The 16,715-nt window shown below is 55.6% G+C and overlaps 1 protein-coding gene across 1 annotated transcript; it reads right to left on the bottom strand.

The window, feature by feature from the left end:
• Positions 1-2,803: 2,803 nt before the first annotated feature.
• TMEM222 (transmembrane protein 222) lies at positions 2,804-10,912 on the bottom strand. Its single transcript, XM_027661072.1, has 6 exons — positions 10,794-10,912; positions 8,234-8,318; positions 7,455-7,486; positions 6,627-6,723; positions 6,210-6,340; positions 2,804-5,289 (listed from the first exon to the last, which is right to left on the bottom strand). The coding sequence occupies exons 1-6, from the start codon at positions 10,910-10,912 to the stop codon at positions 5,202-5,204; spliced, it is 552 nt and encodes a 183-aa protein (XP_027516873.1). The 3' UTR covers positions 2,804-5,201.
• Positions 10,913-16,715: the final 5,803 nt, after the last annotated feature.

The raw sequence follows: 16,715 nt of genomic DNA, 5'->3' as shown, positions 1-16,715 counted from the left end.
ATGCAGTGAGCGTGGCCAGGTCTCTGCAGGGGGACAGTGGTGTGGGGACAGCCCTAACATGGGCTGGGGGTTCAGATCTGGGTCACCCATGGTGGGCACTGAGTCCTTTCTGGGCATCCTGGACCCTTTGCCCCTGCGACATCCAGAGCAAGGAATGTTTATGGGATAGAGAAGGGATATGGTAGGATGTGGCCCCTGTTCCTGGATCTCTGAGGGGTGGATGGATGGATGGATGGATGGCACCTCAGTCATGGGTGCCTCTCTGGGACACATCCAGCAGCTGGGAACAGCCCTGAGCACAGCACAGCACAGCCAGGGCCAAACCCCATGGCCCGGGTCCCATCCTGCAGAGCATGTCCCCACCCCACCCCTGGTGACCCAGAGGTGTAGTGAGTTTGCTGGGTCTCAGTCACAGCTGGTGCCTCGGGTGGCAGGACCAGGGGTTGTGTCAGCCCAAAGCACCCCAGTGACACCCAGGAACACCCCGGCCACCAGCACACGGTGACCCAGGGGCTGGGCCAGCCCTCGGGGGTGGTTTTCCTTCCAGCCACCTCCTGGAGCAGCCTCTGAGGAGCAAACCCCGCTCCTGGGTGCTGAGTGCCAGGTGCTGGGTGCTGGCAGTGTCCCAGCGGATGAGCAGAACAGGTTCTGCCTCATTTCTGCCCTGTGTGGGCAGCCCCGAGCCAGCACTGACAAGGAGCAAGTCCCGTCCTGCTCCCAGCCCTGTTCCCTCTCCAGGACTCGTTCCTCGGGTCTGGGAGCTGCAGGAGAGTCTGGTTCTTCCTGGGAGGAAGCTGAGGCAGGAGCATGTGCTGGAGCATCGGCAGAGACCCCCCAGTGGGTTTGGTGGGAGGAGCTGGGCAGCACCTGGGCTTTTACACTGCCACATGTCCCCCTGAACAATGGGGTCACCTGGCCCCAATTCCCCTGATGGGATCTCGGCTCCTGTGCCCTTTGCCCTCCCAGAGCCTTTGATGTGCCACTCAAGCCCTCCCTGGACACGCAGGGATGGACACCAGTTCCCACAGGGATGGACCCACACCTCCCACTGGGACAATCCCAGCTCAACAAGGCTCCCACGGTGACAGATCCCAACTCCCCCAGGCTGGAGGGGGCCCTCGCTTTCACCCCCTCCAAATTTTTAATTTCAAAGCCCCTCCCAACACAGCAGGGACCTCAAGGCACTTCCAGCTGTGACTCCAGCTGGGAATGACACTGCCTCTGGGAAGCCACCAGCATGAAGACCCCCAGTGATGGGTCTTGCACCCCCTTTCCCCTCCCCTGCCTGGGAAACATCACAGGTGAGGATGAGGAGGGATCCACAGCCCCCGGCAACTTCCAGAGCTCCCCGTGTGCAGCTGCCAAAGTGCAATGTGAGATTGCTCCTCGGGGAGCCCTTTGATGCCCCATCCCCCCCCCCAAAACGGGTGACCCCCGAGCCCCCTCCCCTCCAGCAGCTGAGGCAAAGTGATCCCACATCAAAGGCGGCTCCAGGGCTGTGGCATTCCTGGATCCCTGCGGGGAGGGAGGTCGGGGACCCCCAGCCCTGCTCCCCACCGTGGTGCCGGGGGGATTGGTCATGCTCAGCCACTGCGGCCGAGGGCAGAGGGGCAGGAGCAGAGGGGTCACTCGGGGATGATGGCTGAGGCCACGTGGCAGCTGGGATGGATCCTCACATTCTGCTTCACAGCATTCCTCACTCCCTGGGCTGGCCACTGAGGGCTCAGAGAGGAAAATGAGGGAAGCAGGGCTTGCACACCAGCCTGAGCAGAGAGCTGGGAGCATCCCGGGCATCTGAGAGGCACTATCCGGGAACAACAACCCAGCGGCTTCCATATAATCCCCACATCCCATGACCTGAACCACGCGGCTCAGCTCCCACACATCCCACGCCAGATTCCCTGCAGCTCCCAGGCAGCAGGAGTGGGTTAGGAAAATCCTGCCAGGCTGGAGAGGCGAGGAGGGACCCCTGTGGCCCTGGGGGGTTTGGCATCCTCACCTCATCCTCCAGCGACAGATGTGTGTGGGATAAACCCCTCGGAGCTGCCACCCCGCAGGAGCTGAGGTTTGGCTGGAGGGGCTGAGCCGCAGGATCCAGGTGGTGTTCCGTAAGATGGATGCACTGTGAAACCCCTCAGCCTCGGACACAACCCAATTTTAAGGCTGATCTGCTCCCCACACACACAGCTCCAGCCTCTGGATATCAGATGGAACACAAAATCGGTGGCTGCAGTCGCAGTCAGCAGGCACAGCTTCCCCTGCTCCCAGTTCAGGCAGCAGATCCTGCTGGGAGGGGGGAAAACGAGTCCAGCTCTTCCCATTCCACTCTGCTTCTGGCAGCCCCGGGGCCAGCACAGGCATCCCCTCCCCCTAGGAGCATGGAGGGCTCCAGACTGGAAAGGGAAAGGAGCTGGGAATGCAGCACCTCCAGGAAAATAAGATGGGAGAGACAAAAGGGGAACTGTCCACAGCTAAAGGAAAACCTTGGAAAATGAATCTTACATCCCAGAACACTTGGCTTCCCCCCTGCCCAGGCTTGAGACCTGGTACCAAACCCCACAAACCCTTCCTGCACTGCAGGGATGGGGATCTTTCTGCCTCCCAAACCTCGTTCCCAACAGCAGGACTGTGAGTTTTCCCTGGAGGAGGGAAATGGGCAAGTTCATAAAGTAAAAGGTTTGTGAGCTCCAGGATCCAGCTCCTGTGGGCAGGAGAGAGGCCAGGGGTCAGCGGGGCAGGGGGGATCCCAACCCCACTGCGGGCTGGGAGGAGGGAAGAGCCTCGACAAGGAGAGATGCAGCACTTGGAGACATCCACAGAAATCAGTTTATTTCCCTGCCATCGGGATTATGAAACCACAGAAGCAGAGTTTAAATATTTACAAAGAAATCCAGCGCCCCGCAGAGATGAAGGGAACAAAGGATGTGAGGGACGGGGGCTCGCCCTCGCCATTCCAAACTCCGCTCGGGTTAAAAAGCATCGGGAGCAAACGAGAGGGGATCTCACAGTGGGGTTTTGGGAGTCCCAGAAGCGAGGCTGCTGGACACCCCCAAGTCTCAGCTTTGGCAATTCTTGCAGAGCTCATGGATAAAACAGGGGCGGGCCGGGCCCAGGGGGCTCGAGGTTATTGCTGCTGCGTAGGACGGGTCAGCTCCAGCCCCAGGGCCGGTCACTCCAAGGAATCACACTTTAAATAAACACAGAGGGAAAGGATTCCTCTCTCCCATCCCCCCCAGGGCATGCTGGCCTGTGGCTACCGGGTGGAAAGGCAGGGGAGCTCCAGAACACACCATCCTTTCCATCCTAAGGTTCTCTCTGATCGGGAGCTTGGCTTTCTGAGCAGCCCCAGGCCCAGCACCCTCCATCCCACGCTCCCCACACAGGAGGGAAAGGACTGTGCAGAGCAGACACCGGCATGTTGGAGCTCCAGGGAGATGGGGAAGGGTGCCAAGGTCGGCACCCACCCCAGGAAAGCCAGCACAGGGCGAGAGAGAGACCACGAGGGAGAAGGGAGAGGCTTAAGGGGTGATTTAAAAGTGACTGAAGAAAAAGAAACACAGAAACGAGCTCAAAAGGAGGCTCCAACCCTCCCATATGGCTGGAGGAATCAGGGAGGTGGGAGAGGGCAGGGAGGCACATGGGGAGGGGTCTGAGAGCCAGGGGGGTGACAGTGAATGGGCTCCCCAGTCAGAGACTGCAGGGAGTCCAGGAAAGCTCCCCTGCTGGCCACAGGCACTCCTTGAGCTTGAAATCCATCAGGCAGCAGGGTAACGAGCTGGTTTTCCGACTGAAAAAGCTCTTCTCCTCCCTCTGCAGTCTGCAGGGATCTGCTCAACTGCACATGAGCCTTCAGTCAAGCTTGTTTTTTAAGAACCCACCTGGCTCAGGGCCCTCCAAAACCAGCACCTGCAGGGCAGAGCCTTGGCAGACACGGACCCTGACGTGGAAGGGGCGCTGGGTCACACCCCAACTGCCTTCCTGCCTGGCACTCAGGAACCACCTCACCCCCTACAGCCCATCCTGCCCCTCCCAGGGCTCAACAGGGCCGTCAGCCCCCCACCACTGCCTGCCTCACACCAAACCCAGCCCTGCAAAGCTGTATCCCAGGTGTGCCCTCCAAAGCACACCAAAGGTGCTGAACCATCCCTGAACCACCGCCCAGGGAGAAAAGCCAGTGTCCCAGTTTGCTGCTGCAAAGCCCAGCCAGAGTGATGGGCATCTCCCAGTCCCTTCACCTCCTCTTCTCATCTCTGGTGGCCCCTCTAAGCTCAGGTGCTGCTCTGACAGAGGCCTCCAAACCCCACGCTCAGCCCTCTGCCCCAGAAACACGTCCCTGCCGCCGCCTGGGAGACACAAAGGACAGGGATCAAAGGAAAACGAGAGGCTTGTGAGGAGTGCAAGGACACATTTAGCTATTCAGAGCACAGGGAGAAGCAGGGAAGCACTATTTTCTCTGGCACAAGCTGAAAGGGCCTGAGCAGCTGATTCCCAACGCTGCACCAGGCTCCTGAAGGGGTGCAGACTGCCATGAGCCATTCCCAAGCCAGCCCATCGACTTTCCTGCCTTTCCAGGCTCACCAGCAGGACCAGGGGAGCTGGCCCTGCCACAGAGCGTCCCTCAGGAGTGTCCCACCTCAACACCTTCCTGCCACTGCCAGGGAGGGAGACAGTGAGTGCTGGGGCACCCCATCCCCCCGGGAAGAACCCCACACCTCCACTTGGAATGTGTGCTACTGGAGAGACGTGCAACAGGGAAAACAACTCCTAACTGGAGACTCAGGGAATCCGAGGGAGCATCTGGTGGAATCTGCCAAGAGGATGAAAGCAGGTGATCAGAGAGAACCTTACAAGGTGGATGTGCTTGTGCTCCTGGAGGAGGCAAGGTTTGCCTTGTGGCTTTTCTTGGCACTGAAAGTAAAGGTGCCCAACCCTTCCCTTTCTTGATCCCATTCCCACCTCCCCAGCCGCAGGCAGGGAGAGAGCAGGAGCTTCCAGACCCCTGACACTGGGAGACACCATCGACAGAACAAAAACAGGAGGAAAAGAAGGCAGTTCCAGGAAACAAAGATGAGCTGTTACAATGGAGTGGGGTCACCACCTTCCCTGGAAAACGGCTCCCAGAGTCCCACGTCTCCGTCCCGCTGGATCAGTCACAGTTTCTTCCTTCGTGTGCTCAGGGATTGGGGGGTTCAGAGCTGCCATCACCGCAGGTGCAGGGTGAGAACAACGGTCACAATCACCCCCAGGAACAGGACAAAGGGCAGCCAGGTCTTCACAAACCCCCCTATGCTGCAAGAGGGAGACAGGGGGAAGGTTTAGACGTGGGAAACCAGCAGAGACAAAAGGATGGGGGGATAACTGGAGCAATCAGAGGGAGACAGACGCCTTTCTGACTCTGTCATCCACTGCTGGCACTGCCACACATCCCATCCTGCTGGAGATACAGTGTAAAAATTGGGGCTAAGTCAGGTCCACAACAAAAATATCACAAAAACAGGGCTGGAATCTCCTCCCAGCTTAAATTAAATCAGAGACTGACACATTTAATACCTGCACAGACAGGAATGGTGACAGGCCACAAAAAATGAAACCTCATTACCACAGACATCGCTGTTCTGAGTGCTGGTGGATTTAACCAAGACAGCAGGAGCTACACTGGCCCAAAAGCTGGTAAAGAAGCTTTTCCAGAACAGGGAAGAACCCACAGAATTGGAGCTTTATGCAGGGCAGCTCCTGCAGAATCTCTTTTTCAGGCACAATGAGCTGGAATGGAGATTCAGTGCCCCTTCCTTAAGGAAAGCTCGGGCTTTCCCTCCACAGCTGCTGGAAATCCAACTAGTTTTTATGTAAACAAGATTCAAGAGAGGGAAGAGAAACCAGTAATCCTTGGAGACAAGCCATCCTGTGACCTTATGTTCTGACCTAACCCAGCCAGAAGACAACACAGAGTGAGATTTGCTTTAGCTAGCATTTCCCAAATTCCAGGCGCTCCAAATTAGCAGCCAGAAAGAGTATTTTGGGAGCAGCATCTAGTGCAGACCAGCAAACACTCCTGAATCTAAGAACAGGCAGTGATGGTGCCATCCACCAGCAACACACCCACAGGCTGGGAGGGGGGGAGATCTTTCTCCCCTTTCCACAGGACAAATGGATGCTTTAGAGGGCTCAGGAGAATGAAAGAGCTGAGTCCAGACTGTCCCTCGGCTCACCTGACGTATTTCCCATACAGGAGTGTGAAGAAGCAGAGTTTCACCATGTTCCAGGAGGTGCTGTTATCATATCTCATCAAGTTTAAGGCCAGGGCCACGTGGGAATGGCAGTTATCACAGCAAAGGTTGTGCTGGAACAGGGGGAAAAAAAAAGGGATTAGACATCCTGTTCCTGAGGCTCCCCAGTCCTGGTGCACCCTCCAAAATACAAAATCACAGAATCCCAGAATGGTTTGGGTTGGAAAGGATCTTAAAGATTATCCAGTTCCACCCCCTGCCATGGATAGGTACACCCTCCACCAGACCAGGCTGTTCCCAGCCCTGTCCAACCTGGCCTGGAACACCTCCAGGGATGGGGTATCCCCAGTATCTCTCCAAACTCCAGGGATATATTCCCCCCCCAGACTGGAGCCGTACCATGCGGTGCTTGTACTCCTCCGAGGCGTCGTGCACGGCCGTGTCCCAGGCGTTGGGACCAGTGGCATACACTTTGTTGGGATCCAGCTTCCAGTACCTGGAAGGATGAGAACAGGTCCCACTGCGTCATTCTGCTGCTGCACCTTCACCACTTCTTGCCCTTCTGAGATCACAGAGTCTCCGGAGTTGGAAGGGACCCGTGAGGATCGTTGGCTCCAACTCCTGGCCCTGCACAGGCTTGAAGGACTTGGAGAAACCCACTGCCTCTGGAATCCACAGAGCCCAGCTCTTCGAATAAGCAGAGGGCAGCAGAAATGGCTGCTCAGCACCCACAGCACCCCAGAGAGAGAAATCACAGACCTCAGGGGCACAGAACACCCTGAACTGCTTTCACGTCCCGTGGTACAGAACCTCCCGGCCATTCAGGACACAAACCTGACCTGACAGATCCACAAACCCCAGGCACCTCTTCTCCTCCCCCCAGAATCATTAACAGGACGTCAGTGATGACAGTTCATTAGTACAGCCAGGCACTGTTTACTCAGAGCACTTGTTAACATCATCTTAAAACGCTTTAGCCTTTTTCTTTTTCTTTTTTTAAACAAAGGCTCCACACAGCTCTGGTTATTAATGCCATGACGTTGCTGTCACGCTTCTAAGAAGATTTAATTTAACGTGGTTTCCTGAAAAGCAGAGCCACAGTGGCCATCAATGTGAATTAGGGCAGCTGAACACCAGGAGAAGCAATATCACAGCTCGTCTGTCCCCATGAATTAAAGGACACCAGCAGGTCAGTTGGTCAGTTTAATAAAAACAAACAGCACTTACTTCACTGGTTTCCCAAATGCCATGTTGTCTTCCTACAAAAAGAAAAAAAAAAGAGGAAAACTGTCTCAGGAGGATATAACCCTGTGCAATATTCATGGCATGGATCGTGCTGGAAGGTCTCACAGCCCGGGATGGCTGAGTGATAAAACTGCCAGGCTGCCTCAGCAGTCCCCAGACTCCAATCCTGTGTGTGCCTGGTTTAGATTCCGATTGTTTTCATACTCCTGATCTGAGCATGAGCATATTTCTACTCCAGAAATATTCCCTACACGGGGAATAAGTGCCTTGTTCCCCTCCTTTTTTTTTTTTTTTTTTTTTTAACTGTTAATATTTTGTTAACTCAAAGTTGCAAATGTCCCAGTCTATTCAGAGTACTAATCATCCCAAATTAAAACTCACTTTGCTTCCAAAACCCACTGGACCACAAGCAGCTTTCAGGACTGGCACATACAGCACAACAGTTAACAGCCATGTTACTTGTGTTATTCAGAATTACATTGCTGGAAGAGAATTTAGGTGCAAAACTCCTAATTTGGAGCCTGGAATACAAGATTTTTTCCTTTCTGCTCAGCAAAACAGGCATCTATCACATCCCCAAGCGAGCTCCACTGGAGCTGCCCATGGAGCAGCGATCCATGACCTTTAAAAGCACTTAAAGCTGTTATTTTGCACAACTTTGGAGCTGCAAGAGGCAGGGATGGTTCAAAAGTCGCGGAGGAAGGAGAGGAGCAGAGGGAGCAGGGATTCTCCTTATGCACCTGGATCCAGGATCTACTTACGGACACAAAGTACGGCCCCGCGAAGTCCCGGATGACTCCGGTGGACGTGCAGATCCCCATGTGGCCAATGATCGGGAAGAGCCACCTACCAAGGCAACAAGGGGTCCATCAGGTGGGATATTTGTCCCTGATCACACCGAGGGCTGGGAACTGCTGCAGTGGGAATGGCTGGAGTGGGAATGGTTGGAGTGGGAATGGCTGGAGCGGCCGCAGCCAACGGCACAACGCAGGGTGGGCAGGCAGGGATAACCTGGGAGACAGGGCTGGGAGGAGGAAAGGGGGGAGCCAAAGCCAGGGAAAGGCTGGTAAAGACCAGGAAAACAAGGGAAAAGGCACAGGGAATGCCCAGAACTCCGCTGGCAGCAGGTCTAGAGGAGAGCTCCAGACACACATCCCAGACGGAAGGGCGAGCCCCGGTCTCTCCCAGACAAACCCATTTGTGGAGCCAAGGAAAAAGATTAGATCCTGGAGAAACTGCCTCGGGATAAACTGGACTTTCCACTCCACTGGAAATCAGGTCACCCTGCCCATCTTCCCACCGCCCTGCAGCTTTCCACAGCAACCTGGATTTAAGCTGTCTGGATAGAAAACAGAGTTCCTGGCTTTAGGAAGATCATTCCCTCCTCTAAACGATCCCATTGTTTCTAAGACCTTCTCCCTGATGGGTATTTACAGCCCCAGGGAGCAGCAGACCTCTATCCCAACCCCCCTTCCATCATTATCACTTAGAATTAAATACTCCAGGCCACATTCCAGCCTTCTCCCACATTCTCCAGCATCCTCAGGTTTGGTGATCTCCCTCTCACTCCTCTCTCCCTGAGGGACTGAGTGCAGGGACTAATATTCCAGAAGAGACCACAGCAACGGATTCACAAGCCATGGCTTCACCAGAGACCCTAAAAAACCCACCAGAGATCCCAAAATAATGTGGGACTGAGGCCTTTGGAGGAAAGTCAAGCCACACGAGCCAACAAGAGGGGCTGAGGATATAAATAGCACATAGTTTTTGGATAGCTGTGGATAACAGCTGTGGATAACAACCCTGTGACGTGGGGAAAGGGCTCTGGAAGTCCAAAGTGTGGCTGGATTCAACACTGTCACCTTCCCAGGCACAGACACTTCCTCTTTGTAACTGTCCTCTCAGCAAAATGCTTGATTATCCTTTCCATGAAGAAATTTTCCCTCACAGCCAACCTAAACCTCCCCTGGCACAACTTGAGGGTCTTTCCTCTCATCCCTTATTCCCTGGGGGCAAAGCCCAACCTCCACCCGGCTCCACCCTCCTGTCAAGAGAGTTGCAGAGGGAGAAGGTCCCCCCCAGCCTCCTTTTCTCCAGGATGAGCCCCCCACAGCTGCTCCTTATCAGACTCGTGCTCCAGATGCCACAATCCACCAGGGAATGCTCCCACAAACACGGGTGCCCAGTGGCTCTGGCAGCAGGGCAACCCTCTTCGTGAGCCCCAGCAGGGGTTAAGGAGGTCAAAAAGCTTTGGAAAATCCTCCAGGAAAAGACTGGGGTGAGAAATTTAAGCAATCAAAAAAAGGAAAGAGATAAACGGGACAGCAAGAGGGAAGGTGCAGCTTTTCCTGGGTGAGGAGAGCTCCGGACCGCTCCCGATCCTGGCACACACCACACCACATCTTCTACCTGACTTTGAGCTCTGGCTCAGTAAACATCACCTGATGGCAACCGGAGGGGAAGAGGAAGGCAGGAAAACAAGCCTCGGTGTGCCCAGACAACCCCCACAGCCACATCCACAGCTTTTCACGTTCCCACGACCGGAGGAAAACTCAGAAGTTCTCCCTGGAGCCCGCTCACACTTGGCTGGAGAGCCTGGGAAGGCAAACCCAGCCCTAACTCATCAAAAGCAAAGCACCCGAGACTCTCCTCGGGGGCACGGGGTGGTCTCAGATCCCCGCGGGCAAACTTTTGCTCCAAAAAAAGCCTTCCCACGTTCCCCTGGATCCCGCTCCTGCAGGGACAAGCCCGCTCACCACAGAGCCTTCCCTACACACGCCCTGGCTGCGGGGAGGGGGAAAACAAGGAACCCTTCCCAGGGACAGGGGCCCGAGGCTGCCGAGGACCCGGGAGGGGCGAGGAGGGGCAGGAAAGGGCGAGGGAAAGCCCTGGGGGAGGCGAGGGGGGACCCGGGAAGGGATATGGGGAGGATCCCAGAGGGGGAAACCCAGGAGAGGTGAGGGGGGGGTCAAGAAGGGCGAGGGGGTCCCGAGAGAAGCGGAGTGGGGAACTCGGGAAGGGCGAGAGGCCCCAGGAGAGACGAATGGGGGATCCCGGGAAAGGCTGGGGGGGGGACACCGGGAAGGGGCAAGGAGGAGATGGGAAGGGCGATGGGGGACCCGGGAGGGGCGAGGGGGAACCAGGGAGAGATGGAGGGGGGAGGTCCGAGAAGGGCGAATGGACACACGGGAGGGGCGAAGGGGGGGTCCGAGAAGGGCTCGGGGGGCTCAGGGAGGAGCGAGAGGCGGGGGGACCCCCGAGGGGCGCGGGATGGGCGAGGGGACCGCGGCGCCCCCCCCCGCCCCGGGCCCCGGCGCTCACGTCAGGACGGGGATCGGGGTCCACACCACGCAGTGGGGGAAGCGGCCGCGCTCGGCGTCCGGGGCGGCCCCGCCGCCGCCGCCGCTGAACTGCTTCATGCCGGGCTCCGCCGCCGCCATGCCCGGGGCGCGCGCCCGCATCGCGTCACTTCCCGCGGGCCGCGCGCGCTGCCGGGAAACCGCCGGGACGGCGGGATAACGGGATAACGGGATAACGGGATAACGGGGGACATGGGATAGCGGGATAAATAACGGGATAACGGGGGACATGGGATAGCGGGATAAATAACGGGATAACGGGGGACATGGGATAGCGGGGGACATGGGATAACGGGATAACGGGATAACGGGATAACGGGGGACATGGGATAGCGGGATAGCGGGATAACGGGGGACATGGGATAGCGGGATAGCGGGATAACGGGATAACGGGGGACATGGGATAGCGGGATAACGGGATAACGGGATAACGGGGGACATGGGATCACGGGATAACGGGATAGCGGGGGACACGGGATAACGGGATAACGGGATAGCGGGATAACGGGATAGCGGGGGACACGGGATAGCGGGATAACGGTTTAGCGGGGGACACGGGATAACGGGATAACGGGGGACACGGGATAACGGGGGACATGGGATAACGGGGGACACGGGATAGCGGGATAACGGGATAGTGGGGGACACGGGATAACGGGATAACGGGATAGCGGGGGACACGGGATAACGGGGGACACGGAATAGCGGGATAACGGGGTACACGGGATAATGGGATAACGGGGAACACGGGATAGCTGGATAACGAGACGGGGGACACAGGAACGGGACACGGGATATGGGATATGGGACAAGGGACACACCCGGGACAGGGGATATGGGACACGGGATAACAGGATAACAGGACATAGGAACGGGAGAGACCCCAGACCCCAAATATCGGTGACACCGATGTCGGGCTGGAACCCCCACTCCAGTTCTGGACCCCAGCCCCAGGACCAGACCCTAAACCCGGGTTTGGACCCTTGCTACGGGACCAACACCCCCAGCCCCGGTAGTGGACCCCCAACCTGGTCCTGGACCCCCCCTCTCGTGGCCCAGCACCCCCAGCCCTGGTCCTGGACCCTTGTCCCAGTCCTGGACCCCAAATCCGGGCTGGGACCCCCTTTCTGGGCCAGCACCCCCAGCCCCCTGCCAGAAGGGAGCGAGGTTTGTGTCCCTGCCCCGGGACAGCCCCTCCCAGCAGGTCCCTTCACCTCTCACACCCACCTTGTGTGGATCCAGCGACCTCCTCCCTGTCGCCCTTCCCAGGGCAGGATCTGGAAGAGCCCCCCCAGGTGAAACCCCCTCAGGGAAGCGCAGGAGCAGGAATGACCATCACATGGAGACCCCTGGGAGAGGGGAGGAGGGGGAGGTACAGCCCGGGGAGCAACAGCATTTACAGAGGGAGAATCGGGTTAGAAAAATAACAATTGCTTTATTAGGAAGTTTAATCCAAACTACACGAGGAAGCTGAAGAAATGCGTTTATTCCGGATTTCCACCCACCACAACACACTCAGAACACAGAGCGAGACCCATGGGAAGCACAGGATGGGGATGTTCTGCCCCAGGGGTGCAGGAGAGCGTCCAGCATCCAGCCCCTGCTCTCCTCTCCACACTTTCCTTGGAAGCTGCTCATTTCCTCCTCACACGGAGACCCTGAGCCGTGTTTTCCTGTCGAGGGCATGGAGTGGCCAGAGCTCTCCAGGACATTTGTTGGTGTCACACTGCACCGTGCCTAGGGGTTTGGGAATAAAAATAAACAGTCTTTGCCCCTTCCTGCACGTGGCTGGGCTCCTCTCCAGGCAGCTCCAGCGCAGAGGCTTTGGGATTAACAAACCCTGTTCCCAACAGTCATCACAAACTTACACCTCCCACTTTTTACTGACATTTCTCTCCTCCAACAAAGTCTTCTCCCTACTTTGTGTCCTGCTTTCCCTTACCTGACTTTTCCCAATTGTTAAGCTGAGCCCAGCCTTTCACCTCCATCGATATTCTCTGTTCTGGGACAGAAGAGCACTTACAAACCCACGAGTTTGAGATTAGCAAAGCTTCCAGGGGGAAAGCCCAGGAAATGGGAAACCTCTGCCCATGTCAGAGGGGACACCATTTGGTGTCCTCCCATTTCCAGGGGCCACTGTGGCAGCAGAAATTACTAAGGTCTCATGTTGAGGTGGCCTCCCCACCTCGAGCCACACCAATTCCTCCTGGGCACTCAGTCTTCAACACAAGTACCTCAGTAATGCCCTAAACACTACATTTACACAGTTCCTCGCCTCTACCGAGCCCTCAAGACTTCATCTAACATCCCACCTGATTTCCTAGTCTAGACCATGGTTTAGGATAGCCTAAGAGGTAAATATTTCCAAGGCGGGTGTCAAGAGGATGGTGCCAGACTCTGTTCAGTGGTGCCCAGCAACAGGACAAGGAGCAATGGCCATAAACTAAAACATAAAAGTTCCACCTCAGCAGGAGGGTGGCAGAGCCCTGGAACAGCTGCCCAGGGAGGGTGTGGAGTCTCCTTCTCTGGACACATTCCAAACCTACCTGGACACATTCCTGTGTCACCTGCTCCAGGTGACCCTGCCATAGCAGGGGGTTTGGACTGGGTGGTCTCCAGAGGTCCCTTCCAACCCTGACTATTCTGTGATCCTGTGGAAGCTGCTTTGAGGGCATTGGGATGGACACAGAGTTGTCCATCTGGTGCTCACATCGAGCTGCAGCGTGGGCACTGTCTCTGTGTGCCCTGTCACTGTGCCAGGAGCTGATCAAGAGCCTCAGACTGTGCTCCTCGGGATCTGACATAAAGGAATTCACAAAACAGTCTCCAAAAGAGAGAAAGCTGACAAAATCAAACACTCTTGAGAGCTAAGCCATGGCTGGTGCTTTGCTTTCTGACAGACACTTCCTATTTTAGGACAAGGAGCAGTGGGTACAAATTGAAAGAAGGGAAATTTAGGTTAGGTATCAGGAAGAAATTTTTAACTCTGAGGGTGGTGAGGCCCTGGCACAGGTTTCCCAGAGAAGCTGTGGCTGCCTCATCCCTGGAAGTGTCCCAGGCCAGGTTGGACAGGGCTTGGAGCAACCTGGGCTAGTGGAAGGTGTCCCTGCCCACGACAGGGGAGTGGAACAAGATGGGCTTTAAGGTCCTTTTCAACCCTAAACAATTTGTGATTCCAATTTATCACTTGGGATGGAAGATGCACACAGAGGTTGTGTTTCAGTGAACACTTTTTGTTCAACAAAGGAAAAAAAAACAACCGCTGGCATTGGTTTGCTCCCGGCCACCATAAACATCAGAGATTGTGAAAAATCCATGAATAGGGGCCAATGTTCACATCAGCTAATGTGGTCCTGGCATGTTTGTCGGATTAGGCAATGGATTTGCTCTTCCTGCTCGTGGCTCTGAGGCTGCTAAGCAGCATATCACCAGGGACCAGCTCCTTGGCAAAGCCACGCAGCAGGGACATCACTGACAGCCTCAGCAGGACACGTCCCCACAGTGCCACCTCCCGCGCGGGCAAGGGGCTGTTCAGACAGTTTATTCCCTCTCAAACCAAGTGCAGGAAGACAAATCCAGCTGCTGAAGCTCGGGAAGAACACAGCTTTCCCCAGGCTGGATTAAAAAAAAAAAAATAATTAAAACAAAACAAAAAAAAAATCAATAGAGCACTGGTGTATTGCACATCTCTTTGTGTTTGTCAGGGAAGCACAAGGGCTCTCCAGCTCCAGCACCGCACGGATGAGCTGGAGCTGACAGCAGGGTCTTCCTAGTGACAACTGGAAAGCTGCTGCTGTTGTGCTGCTATTGATCTAAGCAGAATACAAAACACCTGAAGTCAGCAGGGAAAAATAGCTGCAGTTGGAACAGGAACTGCAGGGGGGGCAGGGGGGAGAGGACAGGGAGGGGAGAGCAGGTAAGAAGTTCTCCATGCATAAAATTAAAGGCCAGGGTTTTATTGCAGCTCTCTTGCCTGACTACAGCACTGGATCGATGTGCAGAGCAGGAATGGTGCCATCATTGTTTGTGCAAGCTCTCGTTGGAGGAGAAACAAAAGGTTTTGCCAGGGACTTGCCCCTGATGGCTCCTCTCTGCTGTTGTCAGTGAGGAAGCAGCTCTACCTCCCCTCAGCCAAAACATCCTCAGGACAAGGAGGACATTTCCCTGCTCACTGCAGGTGCCAGGGTGTTACTCGTACCCTGGTGATCCAGAGCCTTCCTGAGAGGAGAGGATGGACCAGTTTGTCCAAGCACACACCACCATGGGAGCAGCTGGAGCCCCTTCCCAGCCCAGCTCATGGCAGAGCCTGGAAGGAGCGGGCGCCCAGCCAGCTCCTGTTCAGCAGCGCTTCCTTGGGAACCTTCCCTGTTGTGACAGCTCGAACATTAGAGGGACTGCCAGAACCAAACCACTCCAGGAGGAGATCCCCTCCCCCTCCTGACATTGACAGCTGAGGCGGCAGCAGGAGCCGACTGGAAATGTCACCGAGGCACCACGGGCTGATGGAGGACACGGAGCCCGGTGTCCTTCCCCCGCCCCGGAGGTGAGGCTGGGCTGGGTTGCTCTGCATTTTTGTTGTTCCCCTCCTCTGGTCTGTGCCTGCTGCAATCTCTGACAGGCTCTAATGGCTCAGCATGAACCAGAAACGTCACTCTGGGCTCTATTGATGATGGTGCTGCTCAGGAACAGACGCAGCTCAGCCACCCACCCCAACTGCGTGGCCCTGAGCCACCTCACCCCTCAGCTCTGACCTTCGGGTCTTTTCTCTTTCCTTGTCACTTGGAAGCTGCATTTCCTCCTCTCTCTCTCCCTCTCCAACTGACACAGCTGGTCCACAGGGCAACTTTCATGCTTAAAGGAAAAGCCACCAGTTTCTCAGGGACAAGTGGAAGCGCTCACGGAGCCAAGTGCTGCTCACTATGATTTCTCAGCTATGAAATCCAGGACAAGACCCACCTCCTCTCTGTGCCAGCCCCAGAGAAGGTCCCCATCAGTCTCATCTCCTGCAGCAGCAAGGCCTGAAAAAATTCCAAGGACTGAACTCCCCCCTGCACCCACAGCAGGCAGATTCCCAACATCCTGCTCCCATTTTGCTCAGAGACAGGAGCCATCTTGAGCCCTTTGCACATTTGTTCCTGGCACTGCAACAGTTCCATCAGAGAAAAATGAATTTGTCAGTCAGGCTGTGAATGTTCCTCCCCCCACACCCCAGACTATGTCACTCCTCTCCCTTCTCAACCCAATCCCCTCACCAAAATTACAAATAAAACTCATTTTCTAGGTCCTTCTACCCATTTCCACCCATGATTCAAGCACTCAGCTTCCAACCACTCACTCCAAGAGCTGACCCAATTAGCTGATTGCCAATTCCAGCTATGGATGCTCATTGCTTTGTTAGAGCAGAGCTGCCTTTTCAAGCAATAATTTATATCAGACAGGATTTGAAATGAAGAGGCCTCAAAAGGCCTTCAGCTGAAAGGTGTCCAACGGGAATTTTTTAAAGAGTTCAAATGGATTCTCAAAACAGCAGACTGGTTTTCCAACTCTTCCTTAAGGGCTGCAGCTTGGAGGGCAGGGAAGTATTTGGAAGTTTTGCAGCAGGAGCCCAGAGGAGAAAGTGAGTTTGTGAGATCCTTTGGCAAAGGATCATCTCTGGGTCTGAACGGTGTTGGACCCTCACTCCACTGACAGATGAGTTCCCAAACCTGGATAAACTAACTCAGCACTAACTCAGTGGCAACCACAGCTTATAAACCACATTTTGGGCTCCCCAGCCCCCTTTCCACTCGAGTTTTTGGAGTCTCTGTTCTCCACAAAGCACAGACCCAGCCCCAACCAGGCCACCCTCCACCCACCCACTGAGGAGGAAGGTAGAACAAAGCCA

This window comes from Corapipo altera, unplaced genomic scaffold (assembly GCF_003945725.1).
Source record: "Corapipo altera isolate COAL_440 unplaced genomic scaffold, ASM394572v1 201, whole genome shotgun sequence".
Lineage (NCBI taxonomy): Eukaryota > Metazoa > Chordata > Aves > Passeriformes > Pipridae > Corapipo > Corapipo altera.
The sequence above is the reverse complement of the archived record's forward strand: the minus strand, read 5'-3'. Positions and strand labels throughout refer to the sequence as shown.